At 47.9% G+C, this 23,048-nt stretch overlaps 1 protein-coding gene across 2 annotated transcripts in view; it reads right to left on the reverse strand.

The window, feature by feature from the left end:
* Positions 1-9,472: 9,472 nt before the first annotated feature.
* The window catches only part of thbs2a (thrombospondin 2a), an 18,171-nt gene continuing 4,595 nt past the window's right edge, over positions 9,473-23,048 (reverse strand). Inside the window, exons 5-23 of one of the 2 annotated variants that reach the window (XM_030378550.1) lie at positions 21,987-22,186; positions 19,955-20,095; positions 19,672-19,765; positions 19,068-19,238; positions 17,804-17,980; positions 17,402-17,575; positions 17,017-17,144; positions 16,724-16,876; positions 15,483-15,701; positions 15,254-15,361; positions 14,974-15,133; positions 14,775-14,893; positions 14,244-14,478; positions 13,018-13,245; positions 12,437-12,708; positions 11,903-12,000; positions 11,520-11,659; positions 11,193-11,223; positions 9,473-10,848 (exon numbers count right to left, since the gene is read on the reverse strand). In XM_030378550.1, the coding sequence (XP_030234410.1) occupies positions 10,845-10,848; positions 11,193-11,223; positions 11,520-11,659; positions 11,903-12,000; positions 12,437-12,708; positions 13,018-13,245; positions 14,244-14,478; positions 14,775-14,893; positions 14,974-15,133; positions 15,254-15,361; positions 15,483-15,701; positions 16,724-16,876; positions 17,017-17,144; positions 17,402-17,575; positions 17,804-17,980; positions 19,068-19,238; positions 19,672-19,765; positions 19,955-20,095; positions 21,987-22,186 (2,852 nt within the window). In that variant the 3' untranslated portion in view covers positions 9,473-10,844. The remainder of the gene's footprint in view (positions 10,849-11,192; positions 11,224-11,519; positions 11,660-11,902; positions 12,001-12,436; positions 12,709-13,017; positions 13,246-14,243; positions 14,479-14,774; positions 14,894-14,973; positions 15,134-15,253; positions 15,362-15,482; positions 15,702-16,723; positions 16,877-17,016; positions 17,145-17,401; positions 17,576-17,803; positions 17,981-19,067; positions 19,239-19,671; positions 19,766-19,954; positions 20,096-21,986; positions 22,187-23,048) is intronic. The other variant, XM_030378551.1, reaches the window with a different exon arrangement.

The raw sequence follows: 23,048 nt of genomic DNA on the forward strand, positions 1-23,048 counted from the left end.
ACACACACACACACACACACACACACACACACACACACACACACACACACACACACACACACACACACACACACACACACACACACACACACACACACACACACACACACACACACACACACACACGGCCTTTATACCACCACTGGACGCGAGGATGAAGGCGGAGATCCTACAGTTGGAAAATTATGAACTTTGTCCATGTAATAGGACTTGTACACCCTCACTAATTGGAGAAATTAAATTTCATATTAGTAGTTTACTTTATTCACAACATTGTGTTACATGTAAGCCTAATTGCATATTTATATTTGGCACAGACGCTCCACCATATTAATTTGACAATATCGCTCCCTTGTGGACATTTCCATGCATATTTATTTAGGACACACACGCACACGCACACGCACACGCACGCACACACACACACACACACACACACACACACACACACACACACACACACACACACACACACACACACACACACACACACACACACACACAAAAACTTCTGGTCCTCTGCTTAAAAAACATTTTTTTAAGAATCTGGTCTGTGTGGCTGGTTTTTTAAGACTCCTGGGTAAACGTATTTGCTAGTTTCTTCATTATTTGTGTACAACAAAAAACTTTGAGTTTGGAGATTAATTCGGTCAAATTATTTTGAAAAGATTTTTAACTCTCACCTTCAATATCTCATGGAACATTTTACCCGCTGACCCAAAATGTCCACTAAGCGGGAGTGTTTAATCAAATACCACCGTCTCTATTACCATGGACAACATGATCAAAATTGAATTCCAATGTTTGTCTATTTTGAATTAATTTATCAAATGATTCTTCTTTAGTTACATGGTTATAACATTATATTAGATTTCGACAAGATTAGATTCCGACAATTCATAACATACTACCTGTTCTGTCCTGTACAGATTTTCTTTCTCATTAGCGGCTTTAAAACGAATAGAAATGGAAAATACTAGCGTCAAGTTCTTTCCACACTTTAACCATGTCTTAACACTAGAGGGAGCTAAACGTCGTATTATACACGTAGCTCTCTGGTGAGAAGTCTGCTGGAGGTACTTGAGGTTAAGGGGCGATTCTAGGTAGTGTGGGGGCCCTAGGCAGAGGATTGTTGACGGGGGGGGGGGCGATTGTTGACGGGGGGGTGTATGGAGCGATTGTTGACGGGGGGGGGAGCGATTTTTTTTTTTTGGCTCTAGGGTGCCCCCCCCCGTGGCCCGGGGCCCCCAAACAATTGCGGGGCCCCAGGCAGTTGCCTGGTATGCCTAATGGGATGCGGCGCTCAACTGGTGACTGGTTATAGGCCTACCTTTCCTTACTCAGAATATCCAAAGTCAAAGTTAATTCAACACAAAAAAAACAAATCCTTTCGAAAACGTTGAGATGACTGTCTTTCTGTCTCCTACAGATGAGTCTCTTACTCCTACAGACATTAGTTGAACACACACACACACACACGCACGCACGCCGCACGCAGCCACCCACCCACCCACACACACACACACACACACACACACACACACACACACACACACACACACACACACACACACACACACACACACACACACACACACACACACGCACACACACACACACTGCAACATAACATGTGCTACTTATTTCAGTATCTACAGGCCCCTATAGCAAGAGGCCAAAGACAACACTGTTTCTTTCATTTTCAGAGAACAGCACAATGTAGGATGCTTACCCAAAAAGCCATTTTCCGTTGTGGTCTCCAGCTCCTTTCAATGCATTCTTTTTGAAGTAATTTGGATACTTTGAAGGAGCAGACACTTTTATCCAATGTGGCTTATATAGTAAATTATGGAAACACATCATCAAGGAACAGATACGATTTATACTATGCTGCCTCTTCATTTTGCTTTAACATAAACCTCAGATGGTCATATGAACGGGAAAGCTGATCAAATAATTTCTGCTGTTTATATACTGTTTCATATTTGAATCAATACATGATGCAAAGCTTGCACCGTACTGTGACTAAATTATGCAATTAACATTTTATTTGGAACTCTTTGTAATGATTTCCACTCTTCATCCTGAATATGGAACCAATACCGATGAACCACAAATATCTTACTTGTGTTTATAAAACACACACACCCTCTCTCTCACACACACACACACACACACACACACACACACACACACACACACACACACACTTAGTCAGAAACACACACACACACACACACACACACACACACACACACACACACACACACACACACACACACACACACACACACACAGTTAGTCAGAAACACACACACACACACACCCCCCCCCCCCCCACACACACACACACACACACACACACACACACACACACACACACACACACACACACACACACACACACACACACACACACACACACACACACGTACAGATGCACACTCTAATTCACTTACAGCATGACCAAAATCTTCAAAACGTTCCAAAAATCCTGAAAGTTAAGGGATTAACCCTTACCATAACGGGTGCAGCATTAGTTTCAGAGTCTAACTAAATAAGGTGAGTCGTGAGGCTTCTCTGACCCAAAATGGCCAACTAATAATGATAACGTCCGTAGAGGCCTTGGTGAAAGAGGTTCGTGCTATACGGAGACCTCTCACCACAAGCCCTTTTCCTGTTCTAAGAGATGTCAGCTTTCATTTAAATATGCAGTAGGGAACTTTCTCACTGCAGCCATCACTTTTGGTCAAAATGTGATTTTCCTGCCTGTTTCCCCTCCCCACAGACCAACTGAAAGACTATTCTCTCTGTGATGACATTCAGGTCGGAAAATGTTTGCGATCTTTTTTTGTGCATTTGATCCCTAGCCCTATCGCGTCACCCCACTATAAGCGGTAACTTTATATAACAGTTAGAATACGAATCATGATTCTACTGGCATATAGATTTCCTTTTTAGAGAACTTTCTAACCATTTAGATAATTCGTCTTAATCAAACAAATAATAATAATTTAATAATCAAATATCTACAGCTTCCTCGACCCCATGTATCAGGCGAACCGAAGTTGAGTTCTGACTGCAAGGTTAGGAAGCACTGGAGACACATTGTTTGAACCAAAGTAAGGGCTAGCGACATTTAACCACATCTTCTCACGCTTATTTTGTGCATGTATTAGCGGCAACAGGGCGCCTCCCTCCCTAACGTGAGCGTCTGTAATTGTGCAGCAGAGCACAGAGACCTTTCCCCCCCAAAAAAGGGTTTGCAGCTGCTAATGCTCATTTAGGTCTAAATCAAGTGGAAACTTCCTTGCCAACTCATAACTTTTGAGGGGACTGAACTTTTGGCTAACTGATTTGGAACGAACCACTTTGAAAGAAAAAAAAACCTGAGACGCACCGATGATTAAGGAACATAATATCGCTGCATTAGCGTGATTTATGAAGCCGTCTGCGTCAACAACACCCAGGCGGACGCCCTCGGCTGCGAGGCCAAGACAAATTAGTTCTCAGTCAATCCCACGGTGTCATGCTTTATGGGCCGCCGGACCGCTGCCCGGAGATGGCTCAGGCTGCCGATCGGTTATAGCTTTCCTTCAGTGGGTATTTAAAAAACGATTTTCTCTTAGACAGAGTTTCACAGATCTGCCGAGTTGCTGATAACGGGTGAACTTATGGGAAGACAAATGTCTTTGCCAACGGTTTTGTTTGCCTGTCTCTACTCTCATGAGTCCATAAATGAAACGTAAACAGTAGCCTAGTTAGTGTCAAGGTTCTACTTGCTTTAGTTTGGTCTGGCTTTGCGAGACTAGTGTCAACGTGAGTCATTTGTCATATATATTTATATATTTGTTCTCAAAATATTGAAATCATGGCTAACATGATCAGGAGAGACTGGAGAGTTAAACAAAACCAGTGTGGTGGTCTTCTTGTGACCTGGTTACGAAGCGTACAATCACGCTCAACTATGCGACTCGGTTGCCGTTTGCCCATTGTGATTGACAGGGGGAACTCTCCAATCAGATAACCTCACTGCAACAGCTGGAGTTGCGAAAGGTGGCTTCACTGCATGTGACGTGAGGCTGTTCCGCCGTGCACATGGGACCAGTAATGAGAACCTCGTGTATGTCATGTGTTCCTTCGACTACACACACGCACGCACGCACGCGCACACGCACACGCACACACACACACACACACACACACACACACACACACACACACACACACACACACACACACACACACACACACACACCAGCGTAACCTTCGGTTGTTAAACAGTGGAAGGTTTCCCTAAGGCACCTGCTTCGATCTCTGCTGGAGGTGCAGAGTTTGAAGCGTGACTCTGAGCTTCGAGTTTGGCAACCCCCTGAGTGATGTTGTTTGATGTAACGCCATCGCCGAGGTCAATGACGTGATTATGAAAATAACGGATGCTTATGTCTTTTGGCTTTTTAACGTTACTATTGGGGTTATTACGGACCAGGGAATAGGATTCACCTGTTAAAGCTTTTGCTAAGCGATACAATATGTTTGGTCGCGTGTTCAAAAGACGTCAGCGCGTTGGGTGAGCAGGGCCGAGGTGGGTAGCTCCGGAGCTTCGGGAGGATGTTCCGGAGAGACCCGAGCGGGCTGAGGCATCATTCAGGACGACGCTGGCCTGGCCTTCAGCCGTCAACACCGGAGAGCGTTCCGACGTTCAATAGAATCTGCATCCAAACGGTTGCTGGTTTCGTGTTCCTCCCAGTGAAGCGGAATCGAAGTATCACAACTCCGTGAGTATTGGGATTTCTGTCCAATTTAGAGCATGGAAAAAATGCATTTGTAGGGCCTATGTGTTTGCATGTCGTTAACAAACGTAGGCCTAAATTGATTCTTGGATCACAAAAAAGGAAAGAAATTGTTTTATAAATAAAATGTAATTGAACTGATGTTAAAGAAATTTCCATTCAGACACACATTCATTTAAAATGTAGAAGATGCTTCAATGATTTAATGGATGCCAAACTTTACTCCTTTTTTTTTTTCTTCATAAGAATAGATTCAGAACGCTTCTTTCTCAAGATGTGGAAAACTGTGGCCGATTTTCCAGTAATTCTCCACTGGGAAAATTAGAGGGAGAAAGAGAGTGAGCGGGAGAAAAGGAAAAGAGAAGAGAATGTCTGATATCTTTAAACAGCCTGCCATGTGTATTTTCATGAGTGGAGGTTCCATTACGGCACAGTGCAACATGGCTGAAAAATCCATCGCAGAGGTAAATGGATATGGCATGATCACTAGTTTCCACTGGTGAAATAGTGGAGGAGCGGGAGTGTGTGTGTGTGTGTGTGTGTGTGTGTGTGTGTGGGGGGGGGGGGCTTGTAGTATTGTAGCCCTTCTCATAAAAAGCCGAAAGCCTTTTCTTCTGTCATGTCCCACTGGGATCCTTCAACCCGCTCCAAGAATTCCGTTGTTACAGCGTTCGGAAGAAAAAAAAAAGAATGAAAACCTCAGAAAGGGGGGTTCTGCATCCTGATCTAGAGTCCTAATGAAACGGAGAGGTCTCTGGCCAGCTCTGTGTACCTGTTGCACCCTCCTCCGCACCCTCGCAAAACAAGAAAGAACTCGACTTAATCGCCTGGAACGTTACCATATCTCAGTGTATTTCATAATGATGAGAGGCGGCAAGGCGTGCAGCCTTGTGAGTTCCCACCCCCACCACACGCACCCTCCACCCCCCCCCCCCACACACACACACACCTCCACAGTGAGGACTCACTGTTGTTTCAGCTGCAGGTGGTGCAACCGGCGTAATGTGGTGTCAGGTCGGCGTAGAAGTGTCTAAGCGTGCCAAACGATTTGACACCTCCCCTGCATACCTCATCTGAACAGCAGCGCACATGACTGGCACACACCTCGCTGACGGATGGACTGACTTACCGCACACGCCAAAACCCTTTCACAAGTGCGCGTGTGCACGTGAGAAGGCCAACGTCTGACCTCCCTCGCGTATCTCGCTATTTCCTGCCCGGATACTCGGAGCTGGCTGTGACATCAAGCGATTTCCATCTTCATTTTGGGTGGGTGGCTTTTGAGGTGGAGCAATGTCATATATTTCATAGGGTTGTTTTTTTCCCCTCCTTGCGGTGGATCTATGGGATGGTTTATTTGATTCGAGGAGACAGGGCGACTATAAAACACATTTAAGAGGAATGCCGCGACCTGGCTGTAGGCGTAAACCACAACAGGTTATGGAAGAAGTCCAGAGAGGTGTGTCTGTGTGTGTGTGTGGTGTCAAAAACAATTCCACGTCAAACGTCCCGAGCTCCACGTTCGATAGCCGAAATGCTCTTTCCTCTCTCCACTGTGCCCCTCCGCGGAGTGACTGAGAGTCACAGGAGTGAGTCGTCGGCGATGAGTGCGTTTCATTCCTCGGCTGTCACCAAAGCCTTGTTGCAATAACATGGCGGCCGGGCGCTTGAGTCGGAGAGCGAGGTTGTCTTCAAGCTTGAGCTGCTTGGTTCACATCGGGACGGGCAGGCCTTCGTTATCACATAGACACGCACAGATACTCACCGCCAAGATGGCGTGGTACCAGGTTAGAAACCAATGTTGTTGATTTGCAGACGTTCCTGCTTTCATTCCTGGAAAGCCCCACTAAATAAGATTACAGCATGAAGGGGACACCACAACCACCAAAAGAAAACAGAGGAAAATCTCATGGGCTTCCTAAAGTTGATCTGTGTTCCTTGTTATACAGCAGATCAATCATACCTCATCGCACATCTGGCGATCTGCTCAGGCTGGCTTTGTTGTGTTCAAGGTTCCTGTCAGGGCAGGACTTCACTACCTGATTTAATGACACCCAGTGCATCTGTTACTGCTTTCACACCGAATGCCATCGAGGTTTATGTGGAAAGCGGCATCGTGATATCACTGGGGCCTTCTAGGCGAGGATCCTACAAATCCTCATTGAAAAGTTGAATTTAAAATTAGACAACTTGAGGAGGAATGTTGTTGGGTGGAATGCAGGTAAAATCGTGTTGTATTACATCGTCAAGAGTGCCACATTCCCATTGGATTAATATCGTCATTTACCTTGACTTTAGTTAAGTTGGCTTTTATCCAAAGCGACCCAGGATGTATTCAGACACAGGTAGGGGTCAGTAAGGGCATCTTGCTCAAGGATGTCTAAAGAATTAGCTGCACAGGATGGAACTGAGAGGAGAGCACCAGAGTCAATGCCCCACCGAGCCCCTAGTTCACGTCGCTTCTTCTGTTCCTTTGTCTTTACGATTCAACCCCACCGTCGCCACCGTTCCCTCCCATCCATTTGCTACCAAGCAGTCCCAAAGGCAGGGCCTTCTAAGCTTCTCAGAAGGCCTGGAGTCACTGCACCAAAACCAAGAGCTCCTGGCACACACACACACACACACACACACACACACACACACACACACACACACACACACACACACACACACACACACACACACACACACACACACACACACACACACACACACACACACACACACACACACAGCTCTGTGGGAGCAATGAGTGTGTTCGCTCCTAAGGCTGGCAGCCCCACACGGCAGTGGATATTTTCCCAGTGACTGGAGGAACTCAGGCCTCTGAAATAAATGACTTACTTTATTTCAGATGACAAGCCCACTTCTTTCCTAACATACTTGCCTTGGCAGGCGCTGAGTCACTTTGTTCACCAACAACAGAGGTTTGACTATTGAAGTTCTCTCTGGGAGCAGGCACTGCCACGACTATCCTGGGGAACCTATGAGGGAAATACATGGCGCCTCTCCAAGCTCAAACGACTTAGTTTCTTTGATAACGGTGTCGCTGTCGCTGTGTGCCTGACATGGAATCGATTCGGGATCGGTTTCCTTTTTTTAAATGCAATTTCAGATATTGATATTCTGCAAAAAAAAATTGTTTTTATTGTCTCCAGAGTACCGACCGATGATTTGCGAATACCTCACCCCCTCTCACACTCACTACACCCTCTCCACTCGACCCACCCTTTCGACAACCGAATGCCAGTGAGCCAAACGCTCCAGATGAAAGACTCCTGAGATGAAGTTCTTATTTGGAATGCATCCGCGCTCGAGCGTTTCGAAGAACTGCGCCACTGTGTTCAGCTCCACTGAACGGATTGTTCTAGGACAGAGGATCTGGGAGACGAGGGGAGAAGTTAAATTGGTCCAATATGGAAGAGAAAAAAAGATGAAGAAGATAAATTATAATGGAGGGGGGGGGGGGGGGGGGGGGGGGGGGCGAGGGGAGGAGGGGGCGGGGTAGCAGGGTCACTGAAGGTCGGCACATATTTCACACCACTGTGATTGAAGTGGAATACGACACAAGACTCCTGTGTTTGGACAGAGTGTGATCCTTCCTTCCCCCCCCCCCCCCCACCAGCCCCCACCTCCTCTCTCACCTGTCCACCTCCAGCCTTACGCGCTCCCACTCTGCTCAAACTGACATTCCGAGGTACGGAGCCTCCATGTCATTCCCTTCCCGAGTTGATACCCCGGCTGACCACAGTCCGCTCTCTGCCACCGGGGTCGATCCACTCCACGTCTTACAGCCGGCGATGATGTCGTGTTTAGCTCGGTGGGGGGGGGGGGGGGGCCTCTCCGCACATCTCTCGTTCCACCTCCACCTCCACCCAGCAGCAGTCGCTACCAAACGAAACAGCCGCCGGATTAAAAAAAAAAGCGTAGCCAATCAGGCGCGGCCGGGTTGAACGGTGTTAACCTATGAAAATATTCGCCGGCTTCCAAGAGGAATCAGCATTGAAATGTGGGTTTACTGTGTCACACGCTGGCATCCCTTGGCTCGAGCCTGGGGAACACTGTGGAAGGCATGTTGGAGCAGGGTATAGCGTCGGTGCAGGGCCAGACCAATAGCCCAATCCCTCGCCAACGCCACGTGGGCAATTCTGAGGACTTTGCAAAAAAAAAAAATGGTTCGCCACAAACCACAAGGCAGAATGTCGATGTTCCCACATCTTTATTTTATTTTATTTTATACTTTTTCTTCTTTCCTCCCGATTTGGCCTTTTGAGCAGTTAACTCTTTATCTCCCTGCTGTGTTTTCCTCAGGGGAACAAAAAGTGGTCTTCATGTTCAGGCTTCAGTCAGGGAAGAGCCGCCCCAGTCTCATTACAACGGCACAGGACATTTACCAGGGGTTGTTTACTGGAATCATCATGTATTACAGAGTTAATAAGGTTGAGGAAAGTTCGGTAAGCAAGTGCAGTAGCTGGAGTTGTATGCTTTATTCATTCTTAAAGTACTTATGAAAGGTCTGTTGAAAGCCTGAATATTGAAAGGGGATTTTCAACATCAGTCTTGTCTTGTGAACTAAGATTGACTGAAAATGTCGACCATGCTTGGGCAATTGAATTTGTGAATTGTAGTAATCTAATAGTGAAAGGCAAACACCATGAAAACAACCCCCCAAAACGATATTTGTGGTGTAGAAATTGTTTATTTATATAACAGGAGTATCTCTCTAATGAGGCAAACATACAATATGGTTTGTAGGAAATCTATATAAAAAACAACTTTAAAAAACAATTTACATTTTGTGAGTTGCAAACCCTCGACTTGGGGCGACGAGCTGGAAACAAACATGGAATGCTGTGAATGTCACATCCATGACCGCAGCAGCTTACACGGAACATGTATTTTCTGATTTACTTTAGAAGGGTCTTTAGGTGTCTCTCTAATTAGCAGCATAGGGATATTTACTCAACTGCATTGAAACTTGATCACACACAAATTTATCCAATTGACTATTCAAGGGGTTATCTATAAATAAACTCCAATTTATGGCTGACAATTCACAACAGTACATCATCATTTCAAGTTTGAAATGGTCCTTCCCATATTCCATCTTGTTCATTGGACATTATGATTATGATTTTTTCTACGTGTTATGATTTTTTTGTATTTTAAAGGAGGCATTAGAGAGATTTTTTTAAAGAGGGTAACGGTTATCATATGTCAAACTAACAAGGTAAGTGCATGACAACACTGCATATTAAACAACTGTAATACTATGTCATCTTGATGTTATATTCATTTGTGAATTTTGTCAGTGTAAACAAATAAATAATTATTTACAATCTCTCGCAACAAAAACAACCATAAAAATGTAACAAAAAAAGCAGAGCATAAATAATTTACAAAAAAAGAATTTATAATACAGACTTAGTATAAACATCTTTAGGAATTACTATAAAAAGGCCTATCTAAACCATTCACTCAAGAGCTCTTTCAAAGCAACATTCATGGATTGATACAACTACTGACGCCCACTTCATTACCATGCTTTCTGCTACAGATCGATTTCTCTTCAGGTTATTCCAGATACCATTGGTTTAATCTCTGGGTCGGAACCACGACAGGGCTAAAAGGCCTGCCTTATGTTGCTCTTCATGAATTGAATTTCTCAATATAATAGACGAGCAAGAAGTCTGTTACAAGCCACACAGGCCATATAGAAAGCGAGAAAGTGAGAGAAAAAGGCGCACTCTGTATGTTTGCTGTACAACGAAACCTCTTTAAAAACGGCGACATTGTTACACGTAGCTATGAGTAGATATTTAGCGATGGCTGTTTTTTTTTGTCATGTGTCCATGTTTCCATTAATTTTTTATACTTTTGCGGTGTATTGCATGCACTGTAAAGCACCCAGGAAAACCAAATCCCCATCCGCGGAAGGGAGTACATGGAAAGGTCCATTTTCCGTTGAAATGGAGTAGAAAATCAGGTGTTCCGTTTGAAGATAAGTGTCCCTTAGACCTGGATGTTTAGAGTCCCCGCTCTGAAACTCAGTTATCTGGAGGGAGACCAGCAAAAGCAAATGACAGTTAATACAACCTTCAAGACGAAAGCTCGCCTTAAAAAAGCTAGCGTTACTTTTTTTGGTGAGGCCAATTGGGTGACAGCATTTGCAGCGGTGGGGTATGCAGTGTGAGCCTTAAAGAAGCGTGTCCTCTGTCTCATATTGAATCTTTACGCTTATAAGTGATTAAAGGTTCTTGAGTCTCAAGCCCTTGGGACTCAAGGACCTTCACGATGCTTTGGAGGCATTGCCGTCCAGACAAGCTCATAGGCAGAGTAAATAGCGTTTTCTTTAATAGCTTCAGCCAATACGCAACAGACCGTCCTTGTCATGATTACCTTCCAAACACTGTTGGCAACTCCGGCTTATCTGAGTATTGAAAAAGATGTTGATGGTTTAAGAGCTAGATAGTTCAAACTTTCCCTGTGGGAAAGCTTTTTTCTCGAATCCCTTCTCTAACCAACAGATGCATCAACACAGATCCATAGACAAACACACCAATCCAACAAACAAACACCAACTTGTATCAACACTCACCAGACATCCATACACCAACATAGACACAGGAAGGCACTCAACAAACATCAACCAAACAAACACACACACAGACCTACACAGTAAATGCAGTAGCTAGCTTAGGAACATAAGAAAGGGATACCACTTACCTCTGCACTCATACTTGAGATCAGAGAAGAAGACCAGCTCTTGTGAGAAGACAAACAAGCCTAACCTCCCCCCTGCGAACGTCTTGTCATAGACTGGCCCCGAGTCGGCCATGATTTGTTTCCCTTCATACACCACCACCCTGCAGGAGAACAGCCAGGGATAGACAGCTAATCGTCAGTGATGGGCAAATGGAGGTCCACCACATGACAAACAGTCAACTTCCGTAAATCAAAGGTCTTTGCGGTTCTGGCGATCATGATCTAGTTATTTATGAGTACCCTTTGCGTTCAGACATTTCAGCGAAGGTTATGTTTTTAAGCTAGGCAAACTGAATTATCAGATTAGCGTGGTTTCAAAGTCCTGAGGTGTGTCTGCTCTCTACCTGATGAAACCGGTCTTTGGCCTGTGGATGAGGTGCCACCTGTAAGCGGTGTAATCCTTCCAGCCGATGTTTTTGGGGTCGTGCCACAGCGTCCGCACCTGTGCACAACAAAACAGTTCACAAAGGCTTAGCTCAAACCCAGGCCTCCCTCTGAAAGGTTTCTGTTTTCATCCCACGTGGACATTTTAAACAATTACTTAAGCAATCAAAATCTGAACAGTGCACATGTTTCCAATTTAATTTTTAAATCGTTTTTACATGTACTATATGCAATTTGTTTTTTTTGGCTGTGTCATTGGCTTCCCTTACGTTAGTCTTGTTTGTTAGCCTGTCTTGCCATCATGCCTTTCTTCTTTGTTATTTTCGTCCTTATTAGTCTATCTTGTCCTCAATGTTTCTGTTGTAATTTGTATATATTTGTTGCCCAAGGGCTCCCTTGTAAAATAGTTTTCAATATCTCAATGGGACTTCACCTGGTCAAATAAAAGAAAAATGTCTAAAATAAAAAGGTAGACGTGAGAGGGACCAGCTTGCCTGTCCCTGGGTGTTGCCGGTATGCCACAGGGCGTTCCGCAGGTTCTCCCCCGTGCCCGTGGTGGAGTTGACCACTTTGAGGGACACGCCCGAGATGCCGAAGGCCTTGGAGGGCTTCTCCTCCCAGTAGGTCTGGGTGATCTGCTTCCACATCACCACGTAGAAGCGGCCGCTGGACTGGTAGCCGAACACGAAGCCGGCATAGTCGTCGTCGCGGTCGGTGTTCACGTACATCGTGCCGCTGAAGTCCACGGCGCTGAACTCATCGAAACCTTAGAGGAAGGAAGAAGAAGAAGAAGAAGAAGAAGAAGAAGAAGAAGAAGGGTACAAGGCTGAATGTTAGAACAACGACACACAAGGCTTAACTCTGTCCCTCCACCCACCTCACACCTCATCACTAAGCACTATCACCCCCATCACACAGGACCATAGATTGAGGCTGTATGGCTATGTTTAAACAAACAGGCTCTCAATAAACACACGGAGGAAGCGCTGCAGAAGAGTTGCTGTTCACGGTTTCCTCCTCCCTTCTGATCGAGGGGTGTTTCGTTCGGTTCTGGAGTCGTGGGCGGGGGGCTCACCTACAGCGATGCCAGGGTCCGAGTTGGCGGTCTGCACCAGCTCTTTGCCCTGATGCCTGACCACCCAGTTGGGGTCGATCTGCGTGGTTCCCTTGGGGTCCAGGTGGACCATCTGGAACTTCCTGAAGTCCGTCACGCTGATGGCGTTGTTCTCGGGGCACACGTCGAAGATGTCGGGGATGCTGTCGTTGTCGAAGTCGTCCTTGCAGGCGTCCCCCCTTCCGTCTCCTGCTCGTCAAGATAATTGAAAGGGATTATGGGAGATGAAGTTTCACATGAATAACAAACAACGTGCTTTCGTTGGTTCCCGCCCTGGCCGCTACTCAGTTAACCCCCGGCCGGTATGGGACCTGGCTGCTCTCTAGCGTCCGGTAGCGGGCCTCTGGTAGTGGAGCCCGAGCTCCCTCCGTCAAATAAACACTGAGATGAGAGAAGTGAGCAGTCTGGACGCAGTTCACATCCAGGGCTTTCCTTTTTCCGTCCGAAGTGTGTTTCCAGTTAAAAGGGAAAGATAAAAAAGAAACACCGAAAAAAGTCAATAGTAGAGCGTCAGGTAAGCCCGGTTCTAATTGGGCGCTGACGTTTGAATCAAGAGCAAGCCCAGAAGTCTCCTGGAAAGAAAAACAGACAGTGACATCATCAAAGCTGACCCGTTCCATTAGTCTTTTCCACAAGGCTCCGCTGTGTTTTAATATTATTCTATTATTGTGGCAGCGAAACGTGTTGCGAATGCTGAGCTCATCTGGCCGCTGACAGGCGGCTGACCAGCCGAGTCAAAGTCAGAAGGTAAATATCACATAGTTTAGCGTCTCCGCGGGCCAAGGACGAAGAGCCTGTGAGGGGAGGAAAATTTCTAGCTTGCAGCCATCCAGGAAAGTGGATACAGAATGTTGGACAAATATGTGAGCAATAAATCAATCGCGAGTTAATGGAGGCTCCTTTTAGAAGCTCGTAGCCACGGCCCCACCATTTTTTATCAGGGTAGGCTGCAATAACTCTTGGCTTTAGTCGGATCTCAGATGTGTCCATGCATGGAGCCTATCGGTGTGTGCGTTTGTTTGTGTGTGTCTGGTGTGTGTGTGTGTGTGTGTTTGTTTCTCCCCATGCGTTTGTTTCCGCAAGTGACACGCTACGATTGACTTGTCAACTTTCATCATCATCATAATCCTCACAATCGATGCCAAAGAATCTAAACTAATTGTTCGATCCGGTTCAGACGTTCTCACCGTCGGCGTCCACCTGGTCCTCGTTGGGCGTCAGCCGGCAGTTGTCCTTCTCGTCGGGGACGCCGTCGTTGTCATCGTCGTAGTCGCAGGCGTCGCCCTTGCCGTCCTTGTCCTGGTCGGCCTGGTTGGCGTTGGCCACGTAGGGGCAGTTGTCCAGGTTGTTCTGGTGGCCGTCCTCGTCGATGTCCTGGTTGTTGTCGCATTGGTCTCCCACCAGGTCGTTGTCAACGTCCGTCTGGGTTTCAACGCAAACATGTTGTGTCAGTCAAAACCCCCAAAAAACACCAAACTAAATTGGTTTGACTTGGTAGGTTGGTTGGTTTGGTGGGGCGGTTGGTTTGGTTTGTTAAGTTGTTTGGTTTGCAGTAGTTTTGGTTTGGTTTGCAGTAGGTCGGTTGGTTTGGTTTGTTAAGTTGTTTGGTTTGCAGTAGTTTTGGTTTGGTTTGCAGTAGTTTTGGTTTGGTTTGCAGCAGGGTTGTACATTTTGGGGCGATGGTTGGAAGTGGGACCAGGTTGATTGTGGAGGAGTACCTGATCTGGGTTGTGCAGCATGGGACAGTTGTCACACTGGTCTCCCACTCCGTCCATGTCCGTGTCCTTCTGGTCCGTGTTGTAAACGTACGGACAGTTGTCGCTCTCATTCAGGATCTCTAAAAAAAACGAAATTACGCACATTCACACAACTGGCCCCCAGATCTTTTTATTTTTACCTGAGTTGTGTGTTGCTCACCGTCTCCATCGATGTCCACGGCACAGGCGTCGCCCTCTCCGTTGTGGTCGGTGTCTATCTGGGCGGGGTTGTGCTCGTAGGGACAGTTGTCACAGCGGTCTCCCACGTCGTCCTTGTCAAAGTCAAATTGCCGGGGGTTGTAGAGCAGAGGGCAGTTGTCCTGGAGGGAAGGAAATGTAAATGTTTCTTTTCAAGGTGTCACTCAAGTTTTCACTCCAGGTCTGAGGTTAATGAGCAAATATTTTCAGGAGAGAAAAAAGGTCAAAGGTCGCTCACGCACCCTCTCGTCCACGATTCCATCGTTGTCATCGTCTTTGTCGCAGGCGTCTCCTTGACCGTCTTTGTCGAAGTCTTCCTGGCCAGAGTTTGGCAGGCTTGGGCAGTTATCCTACAAAAACAGCCAGCGATTAGCATCTGCACACATAAAGAGTGATATCACCGTGACAAACACAAACGTGACATAACCTTAACGTATGTAACGTGTGAATGCGATAGGCCTGAGCGGGTACCTTCTTGCAGTGATAGGTGGCGTTGGCGCCACACACGAGGTTCTGATTTGGCCAGCCGTCCAGGTCCGAGTCCTCTCCGCAGAGGAATCCGTCTCCGGCGTAGCCCGTCCTGCACTCACACTTGTACATGGGGTCGCTGAAGTGGCTCAAGTAGATGCACTCTGCGTACTTGTGGCAGTTGTGGGTCTTGTCTTTGCATGGGTTCTCTGGCTCACACACCTGTTGGGAGGAAGAAGTGGAGAGGTGGTTAAAATCCTCTCTGTGTTAGTCGCCGAGCCAAAAGGGTCCGGGTTCGATTCCCGATATCTGCGATCGACCTGTTACTGGTCGATTTGAGCGGGAAGCCTAACCCCTACCTGCTCTTTCATGACACAGAAGTGTCATTCACAAAATATTAAGAAATAGTAGTATAATGATATATAAATGAAGTATAAGATATGGCTCTCCATATTCCACTGTCTGCAGTCTTTGCAGTATCATAACCCCCCCACTTGATTTAGTCAAATCGTTGCAGCTGTCACTGGTTTCTGCTCTTCAGACGGCTCTCAATGGACCCATTTAGTTCCCCATGACAGCATGAGAAGGTCTTTGATATAAGCCGTTAAAAGCGGTCCTATGGATGCCAGCTATGAGATAACTCCCCCCCCTTGCTTCACCCCCAAATCCAATTGAAAATTTGAGGCCGCTTATCAAAAGCATGCAGCTGCAAGGGCCAGAGGGACACCAAATGGTTCACAAGGGACGTAATGAAACTGCTACTCAGAGCGGCCTCCCCTGGATCATTAGGTTAGCGGACCCCTGTGAGCGATGAACTCAGCCCCACGCTCGAGAGCAGAGACGCCGATGACGTGAGCTCCAATCAAGGGCTTACGTTTTAATTTCGCTAGAAGGTCGTATCAAAGAGATGTTTATGTGTCGTTGAACGTGCCCCGTCTACTTGTCTGGTCGTATTGGCATCAGTTTAAACAAGCAACGAGTTGATCGAATTAACTCCTGGCTTTAAGTGTAAGCAGCCCTCCAGCTTCCCCCATATATATATGGTGGGATCAAGGTCTACCCCTCCGGCGATGATGACATCCACCAACCAAGAAGCAGGCCAGTGTAACAGCCTGGTGGGGGTGACGTGTTCTTCGGAAATAGCTTTGGTTCGAACATGTCACAAAAAAATGTCCAATCCTTGGCTCCCCTGGGGGGGCTCCCTTGTGGGACCGGTACCCCGGTACCCCGGTACCCCGACTCACCTGCTTGTGTTTCTTGGCGGCCTCCATGCCCATGCCGAAGGGCTGGGTGCCCTTGTACCTCTTAGGACAGGGCAGACAGTGGAAGCCCGGGTCCGTGTTGACGCAGCGCTGCACCCCGTTCACTTTGTAGCAGACGTCGGACACCATGTCGCACTGCAGGGGGGGGGGGGGGGGGACACAAGGGGAAGGCATCAGAGTGGGGGTCAGGGTGGATCCCGTGGTGAGGACCCCGCCGGCCGCAAAGAAGTCAGATGAACTGAGGGGACGGTCGTCGCTAAGGACGGGACGCTTGCCTCGTTGATGTCTTCGCATTGGGTACCGTTTCCACGGAAACCACTGGGACACGGTCCGCACTCCCAGGAGCCGTCCGGAGAGCTGTTGCAGTCCACGCCGCCGAAGCACGGGTTCGAGAGACACCCGTCTGTAGGGGATTTGAAAACCGCCACAAGTGAGCCCACAGGACGCCAAAACGCTTCGTACGAGGTCCACAAAATGTCTCTGGTTTGTTACCGCTCGCTTTTGGTTTTATTGATATCGGGTTGGATATTGCTGCCCCAGATTTGTAAACTTAACATATCTAACATCTAACAATCATACCAACATTAAGACATACACTAAGTGTGTGCGTGCGTGTGCGTGTGTGTGCGTGTGCGTGCGTGTGTGTGTGACAGTACCCACCGATGGGACAGCCCATCTTGTTACAGATGTCGCTGTCGGTGTCCTCTCCCACGCAGCCCCTGCCGCCGAACTGGGGATGGGGGCTGTTGCACACCCGCGTGCGGCTCTTGATGCCCCCTCCGCATGTGGCCGAGCACGTTGCCCACGGTGACCAGGGACCCCAGCCGCCGTCGACTGCAGGGTCACAGAGACACCAAGCTCAGAGCTCCTTCTCTTTCCTCCACTAGCAAAACGCTTCCCGATGGTTTATTGATCGGACACGGTTTCAAAGTGCCCTGGCTTTTCTAAACATTGCGCCAAAAATAAGAACGCTAATTATTATGCAGATCATCACGCAAATCTTCTCTTCATTAAAGTGTGATTTGTGGTGCAGGTGACCATCGTCTGAGGTATAGGACTCACTGGGGCAGGGCTGGGCTTCACAGCGCTGGGTCTCTCGGCCGCTGCCTTCGCAGTCCTTGCCCCCTAGCTGCGGGACAGGGGCGTTGCAGTGGCGGATCCGGGTGATCTGGCCCTCGCCGCACGTCACAGAGCAGGACGACCACGGCGACCACAGACTCCAGCCGCCGTTCTGACGCACTGGGCGACACACAAAGACAAACAAATAAACATGATGGGTCAGAGGCCCACCGCACGCAGATGTTGTGTTAACGCGGAGCAGATGGGTACTTGGATCGGATTGTGATCGACAACTTCAGAACGCCTCATTTTGTTCTGGGTTTAGCATTGTTTGGAGAACATGCTGATGTTCTCCAAACAATGGGAGATGTTTCCGTGACCTCCTCTGGGGTATTTGTGTAACAGCTTCTCCCACCCCCTGTCGAGACGCTGTTGCAACCAACCACAAAATGATTTGCAGAGGAAACGTTTCCCAATGTGGAACACAATGTAAGCTAAAAATAATGAGGAAATTCGGTTTAAATGTTTTATTTCTGACCACAAGAGGGCACACTCGAGTTCAATAATAACTGCAAAAAGTTAATTTTTTGCTACAAAGGTTTCTTGTCATAGACAAGGTGTTTTACTGTTTAGAAAAAACTTCCACAATAAATATCAAATATCACCACTGGTTGAACTTTAAAGTGGACTAACATGTCCTGGAGTACATTATTTACATGGTTGCTGGGTAGTTTGGGACTCTTGCCTTGTGCAATGGAACACCCCGCTAAGCCAACGACATTTCTTTTGGAGTCCACTTTCACTGACCACACCAAAACCCTTCTGGCCTCGGAGAAGGATCCATTTTGAAACGATTCCAGAAGTACACTACTGCACTTTGTCTCAAAAACAGGCACTTTGAGCTTTTAAACTGCGCCCATAACCGAACAAGCTGTTTTTTTTTCATGGTGGAAAGCATTTCTATCAGGTTACGTCTTCTGAAATGTCAAACTGTAATTTCGCAGCTGCTTTGCTATCATCATGTGGGGAACAGCAGCTGAAGTGCTGGCAGACATCTTTAATTTGATAATTATAGCATTACAACTGGGGAGGGGGGGGGGGGGGGGGGGGGGGGGGGGGGGGGGGGGGGGGGGGGGGGGGGGGGGGGGGGGGGGGGTTAGCACGGCTCTCAAGACGACGCTGGCGTTTGAATCTACAGCACAAAGTACACAACCGTCCCGACCGCATGACAGAGAGCGAGAGTCTCCTCGTCTCACTCATCACATACCTCGGCTGTCGCATTTGCCCAGGCTGCACTTCCTGGTCTGGATGGAGGCGCCGCTGCAGGGGTTGCTGGTGGCGTCGCACGACCGGCCTCTCTGCTGGGTGCCTGTCCCGCAGGTGACCGTGCATTCGGTCCACTCGGACCACGGCGACCAGCCGTCCTCGCTGTCGACGGCTGGAGACGCCAGACGGGGAAACCGGTGTAAAAAAAAACGTCAATTTCATTTCGTCCATGCATAAACTGCGTTAAGGAGTTATACTTCGAGCATGAATAGTGCGGAAGGGAAAAGTTGTGCTTGCTTTGACGTGACATCACCCTCAGACACCCGCAGAATTCATTTCACAGGGAGGTTAACGTTGCATCATAAAACGTGCGGTTGGCGTACAAAGTAAAACATCCTGTAACTTTAACAGTAATTAAAACTTTATATGCGTGCAGCGTTTTTCTCCCGTTTTTTAAGCACATTGGGTCATCGCTGTTATTTCTGAATTTACGATGAAAACCGGGCAACGCTTTAGTTGACAGCTCGCGGGCCGTACTCCTGTGTGTGCGTGGCGTTCTCTCTGTGTATCGGACGGCGTGCGTACGCGACGGCTCCGGCACTTACACATGCACACCGGGCAGCACTCGGCATCGTTGAAGGTTGGGCTCGCGCACGCCACAGGGGGGCACGTGATCTGGTGGCACACGATCTTGGACTCCTGCCAAGAAACACAATGCAGAACTTAATGTAAAGGTCATACTAATTATATCGAACCGATCATGTTCACATTGACATTTTTGACATTTTTCATGATTAAGTGCTATACAAATAAAATAAGGTTTCATTGAATTGATTGAATGGGATTGGTACTATCGAGTGCATGCGGCGGAGTCACAGGCCCCTCTACCTGGCAGGTGCACTTGGTGCAGCTGTCCACGATCCAATCCTCCTTGTCCTCGAACAGACGGCCGTCCTGCCAGCACAAGTTCTTCTCCTTGGTGTCCTTCATCCTCACCAGCGCCTCCTTCATCAAAGTGTTCTCCTCCGTCTGCAGACCACGACACAGAAATAAACACACGCACACTCTCCCAGACCAAAGGGGGCAATCAGCCGCCCTAAGCGCTTCTCCATGGTGCTCGCGGAGTGACGGCCGTAATCACGTCCGCGATCCATTCTTTCTTTGTTTTGAGTGGGGGAGAGGGGCGCATGTGAGGTTGCTGCTCATAAACCGTACACATTGGGCCCGGATGCCTCAGCTCTGCTTTTCAGATCTCGGCCGGGGTTATGAAATGTCTTTCTCAGCTTGCCCATTATGACTGTCAGCTGCCATCAAAGACAAACGGCTAAGGAGATCAGAGAGACGTGCACGTCCATCGCTCGCGACTTGGATAGAAGTATGCCCCAGATGTTTGATGTTGAGGATGTGGGAGGAAGGGAGAGAGAGAGGAAGAGAGAGAGAGAGAGAGGAAGAGAGAGAGAGAGAGAGAGAGAGAGAGAGAGAGAGAGAGAGAGAGAGAGAGAGAGAGAGAGGGAGAGAGAGAGAGGGAGAGAGACAGAGACAGAGACAGAGAGAGAGAGAGAGAGAGAGAGAGAGAGAGAGAGAGAGAGAGAGAGAGAGAGAGAGAGAGAGCCATTTGCCTTGGAATGCCACGAAAGCCCCTTTCAATCAAATTGTTTTGAGGAAAAAATAAATAAAGACAGACATAAAGATGTAAAGAGACACAGCAATGACATAGACAGAAGGTCTCCATGCATCAGAGTCTCTGTCTATTGAGAGAGAGACCCAGAGAGAGAGAGAGAGACCCAGAGAGAAGGAGAGAGAGATAGAGGGAGGGAGGGAGGGAGGGAGGGAGAGAGAGAGAGAGAGAGAGAGAGCCAGAGAGAGAGCGAGAGAGAGCGAGAGAGAGTGAGAGTGAGAGTGAGAGAGAGAGAGAGAGAGAGAGAGAGAGAGAGAGAGAGAGAGAGAGAGAGAGAGAGAGAGAGAACGGACACACGAATACCCAGAGAGAGGAGACTACAGACGGGGAGAGAGAGAAAGAGAGAGAGAGAGACAAACGGAGCAGACAGCCGCAGAGAGAGTGAGGGAGTCTTTGCATTTTTGTGTGGGAGAAGGGGCTGGAACCGGAGACACCGTTCGGTCTAGAAGAGCCTTAGGGACCACCTCATCCCAGACTCTCTTTCAGCCCCGGGCTCCCGGCTCCACGGTGTGTGTTAGTGCTGGGAGCGGCCCAGAGGAAGCATATGGGCCGGGGAAACCCGGCCAGACGCTCCACTGGACCAGGGAAACACTTCCTATAGCCACATGTTACATGTCGTTAAAGGAAAAAAAAAAAAGGAAGGGGAAGAAAAACCTTGAATGACTCACTCACCCAGGGCCACGAGAGCTAAGAGGGGGTTCACGCCTCGAAGGCGACCCTATAAACTGTCACTCGGATCGTTTCTGTTTGCTTTCACGCTAACGTTTGTTGCCCTGGTAACCCTTGCCGTATCTGCCGTCGGTGGGGCACCGAGGCACGCGCTCATCCGCTCTGTGCCACAGCGCTGAAGTCACTTGTTCCTTATTAGAGGAACTTTTTATTGTATCTCCTCGCAGGCCAAACGACGAAGCCAAAGGCACGGCGCCCCTCTACGTATGATCTTGTATTTTTTTTATCTCTTCTCCTTTGGAGATGCACAGTCCAAGTGAAGTTTTCCTCATTCATAAAATATTTTCCTTTAATCTTCTTACACTGACGAAGACTAAGCTTAAGTCACTTTTTCCTTATTCATAATCCATCAATCATTATCTTTTTATGTTCTGAAAAATAGCTGGTTGAGCCCTTTCAGACGGACATTAAGATGGAACGGCCGTAAAAATATAACTGCCTTCCCCTGACTCCCGCCTCAGACATCAACCCCTCCACCTCCAGCACCACCACCACCGACCACACCCCACCTACCACTTTCTGCAGGCCGTCGATGAGGTTGCTGACCACCACGCGCAGCCCCTTCAGCTCGCGGAACATGGTGCTGAGCTCCTCACACGAGCGCTCGCACATGTCCCCCGTCTCGTCCGTCTTCTGGCCGATGAAGTTGGTTGTGATGGACGGACTCACCGCGTCCAGCATCTCCGTGCTCTCGCTGACCGTGTTGGCCTCGTCTGGGGGGGGGGGGGGGGGGGGGAGAAGAGGTTGAAGGGTGAGCAAATCCCGAAATATCTTTTTTTACCATTGTGCACCATTCTGTTTGGGTCTCACAAAGTGTTGGAGAAAATGTACATCTTTACGTTTTTCTTCAATGTTTAAAGTTGTTCAACGGTGCGTATTATCTGTACAACACATCCTGCTACTTCCCAATAGAACGCTTTCCCTGAGTGGTACTTTGCTATCGGCTGTGCTCGAGCGAGTGTGACATGTGTGTATTTTGACAACGCCCCCCCTCACACCTGCTCCTATGGAACCCATGTGTCTCCTGCTCAAGAGCCGGGGAAGAGAGAGAGCCGATGCACAAGCAGTAGGGCCCTGAACCCACCCTCCACCCTCCATCCTCCACCATCCCCCCCCCCCCCAGCCAGGTCATGAAGATCTCATGATGGAAAACATATTTGACAGACGTGGTGATTGAAACACGAGCAACCCGATCGGCTCGCCGAGCCACTTCCTGTTACCCAGCAGCTCGTTGGAGGTTCACAACAGACCGCCGCACCTCATGTTTATTTTGGTCCGGGAAACAGATGTGCTTTTTCGCCCCGACGCTTGATTTGCAATTGTATCTCATTCCCGAATTGTTTTCTTTTTTGGGGAGTGACTAAACATTTTCCCAGCAGAGATGACACAGACGTATGAGGCGGTGATTCGAGAGGAACGCTGGGGAACAGAAAAGCGTGAGACTTTTCGATGAAGGGGCATTAGTCAACCGTTAATGAACCATTAATTAACATAAGTTAATGTTGTAATAAGCATTACCTTACTGGTCAAGTTAACTTAGTTGATGTGTAAGTTTGTGTTAACTACGTTTATGGG

This window comes from Gadus morhua, chromosome 15 (genome assembly GCF_902167405.1).
Source record: "Gadus morhua chromosome 15, gadMor3.0, whole genome shotgun sequence".
Lineage (NCBI taxonomy): Eukaryota > Metazoa > Chordata > Actinopteri > Gadiformes > Gadidae > Gadus > Gadus morhua.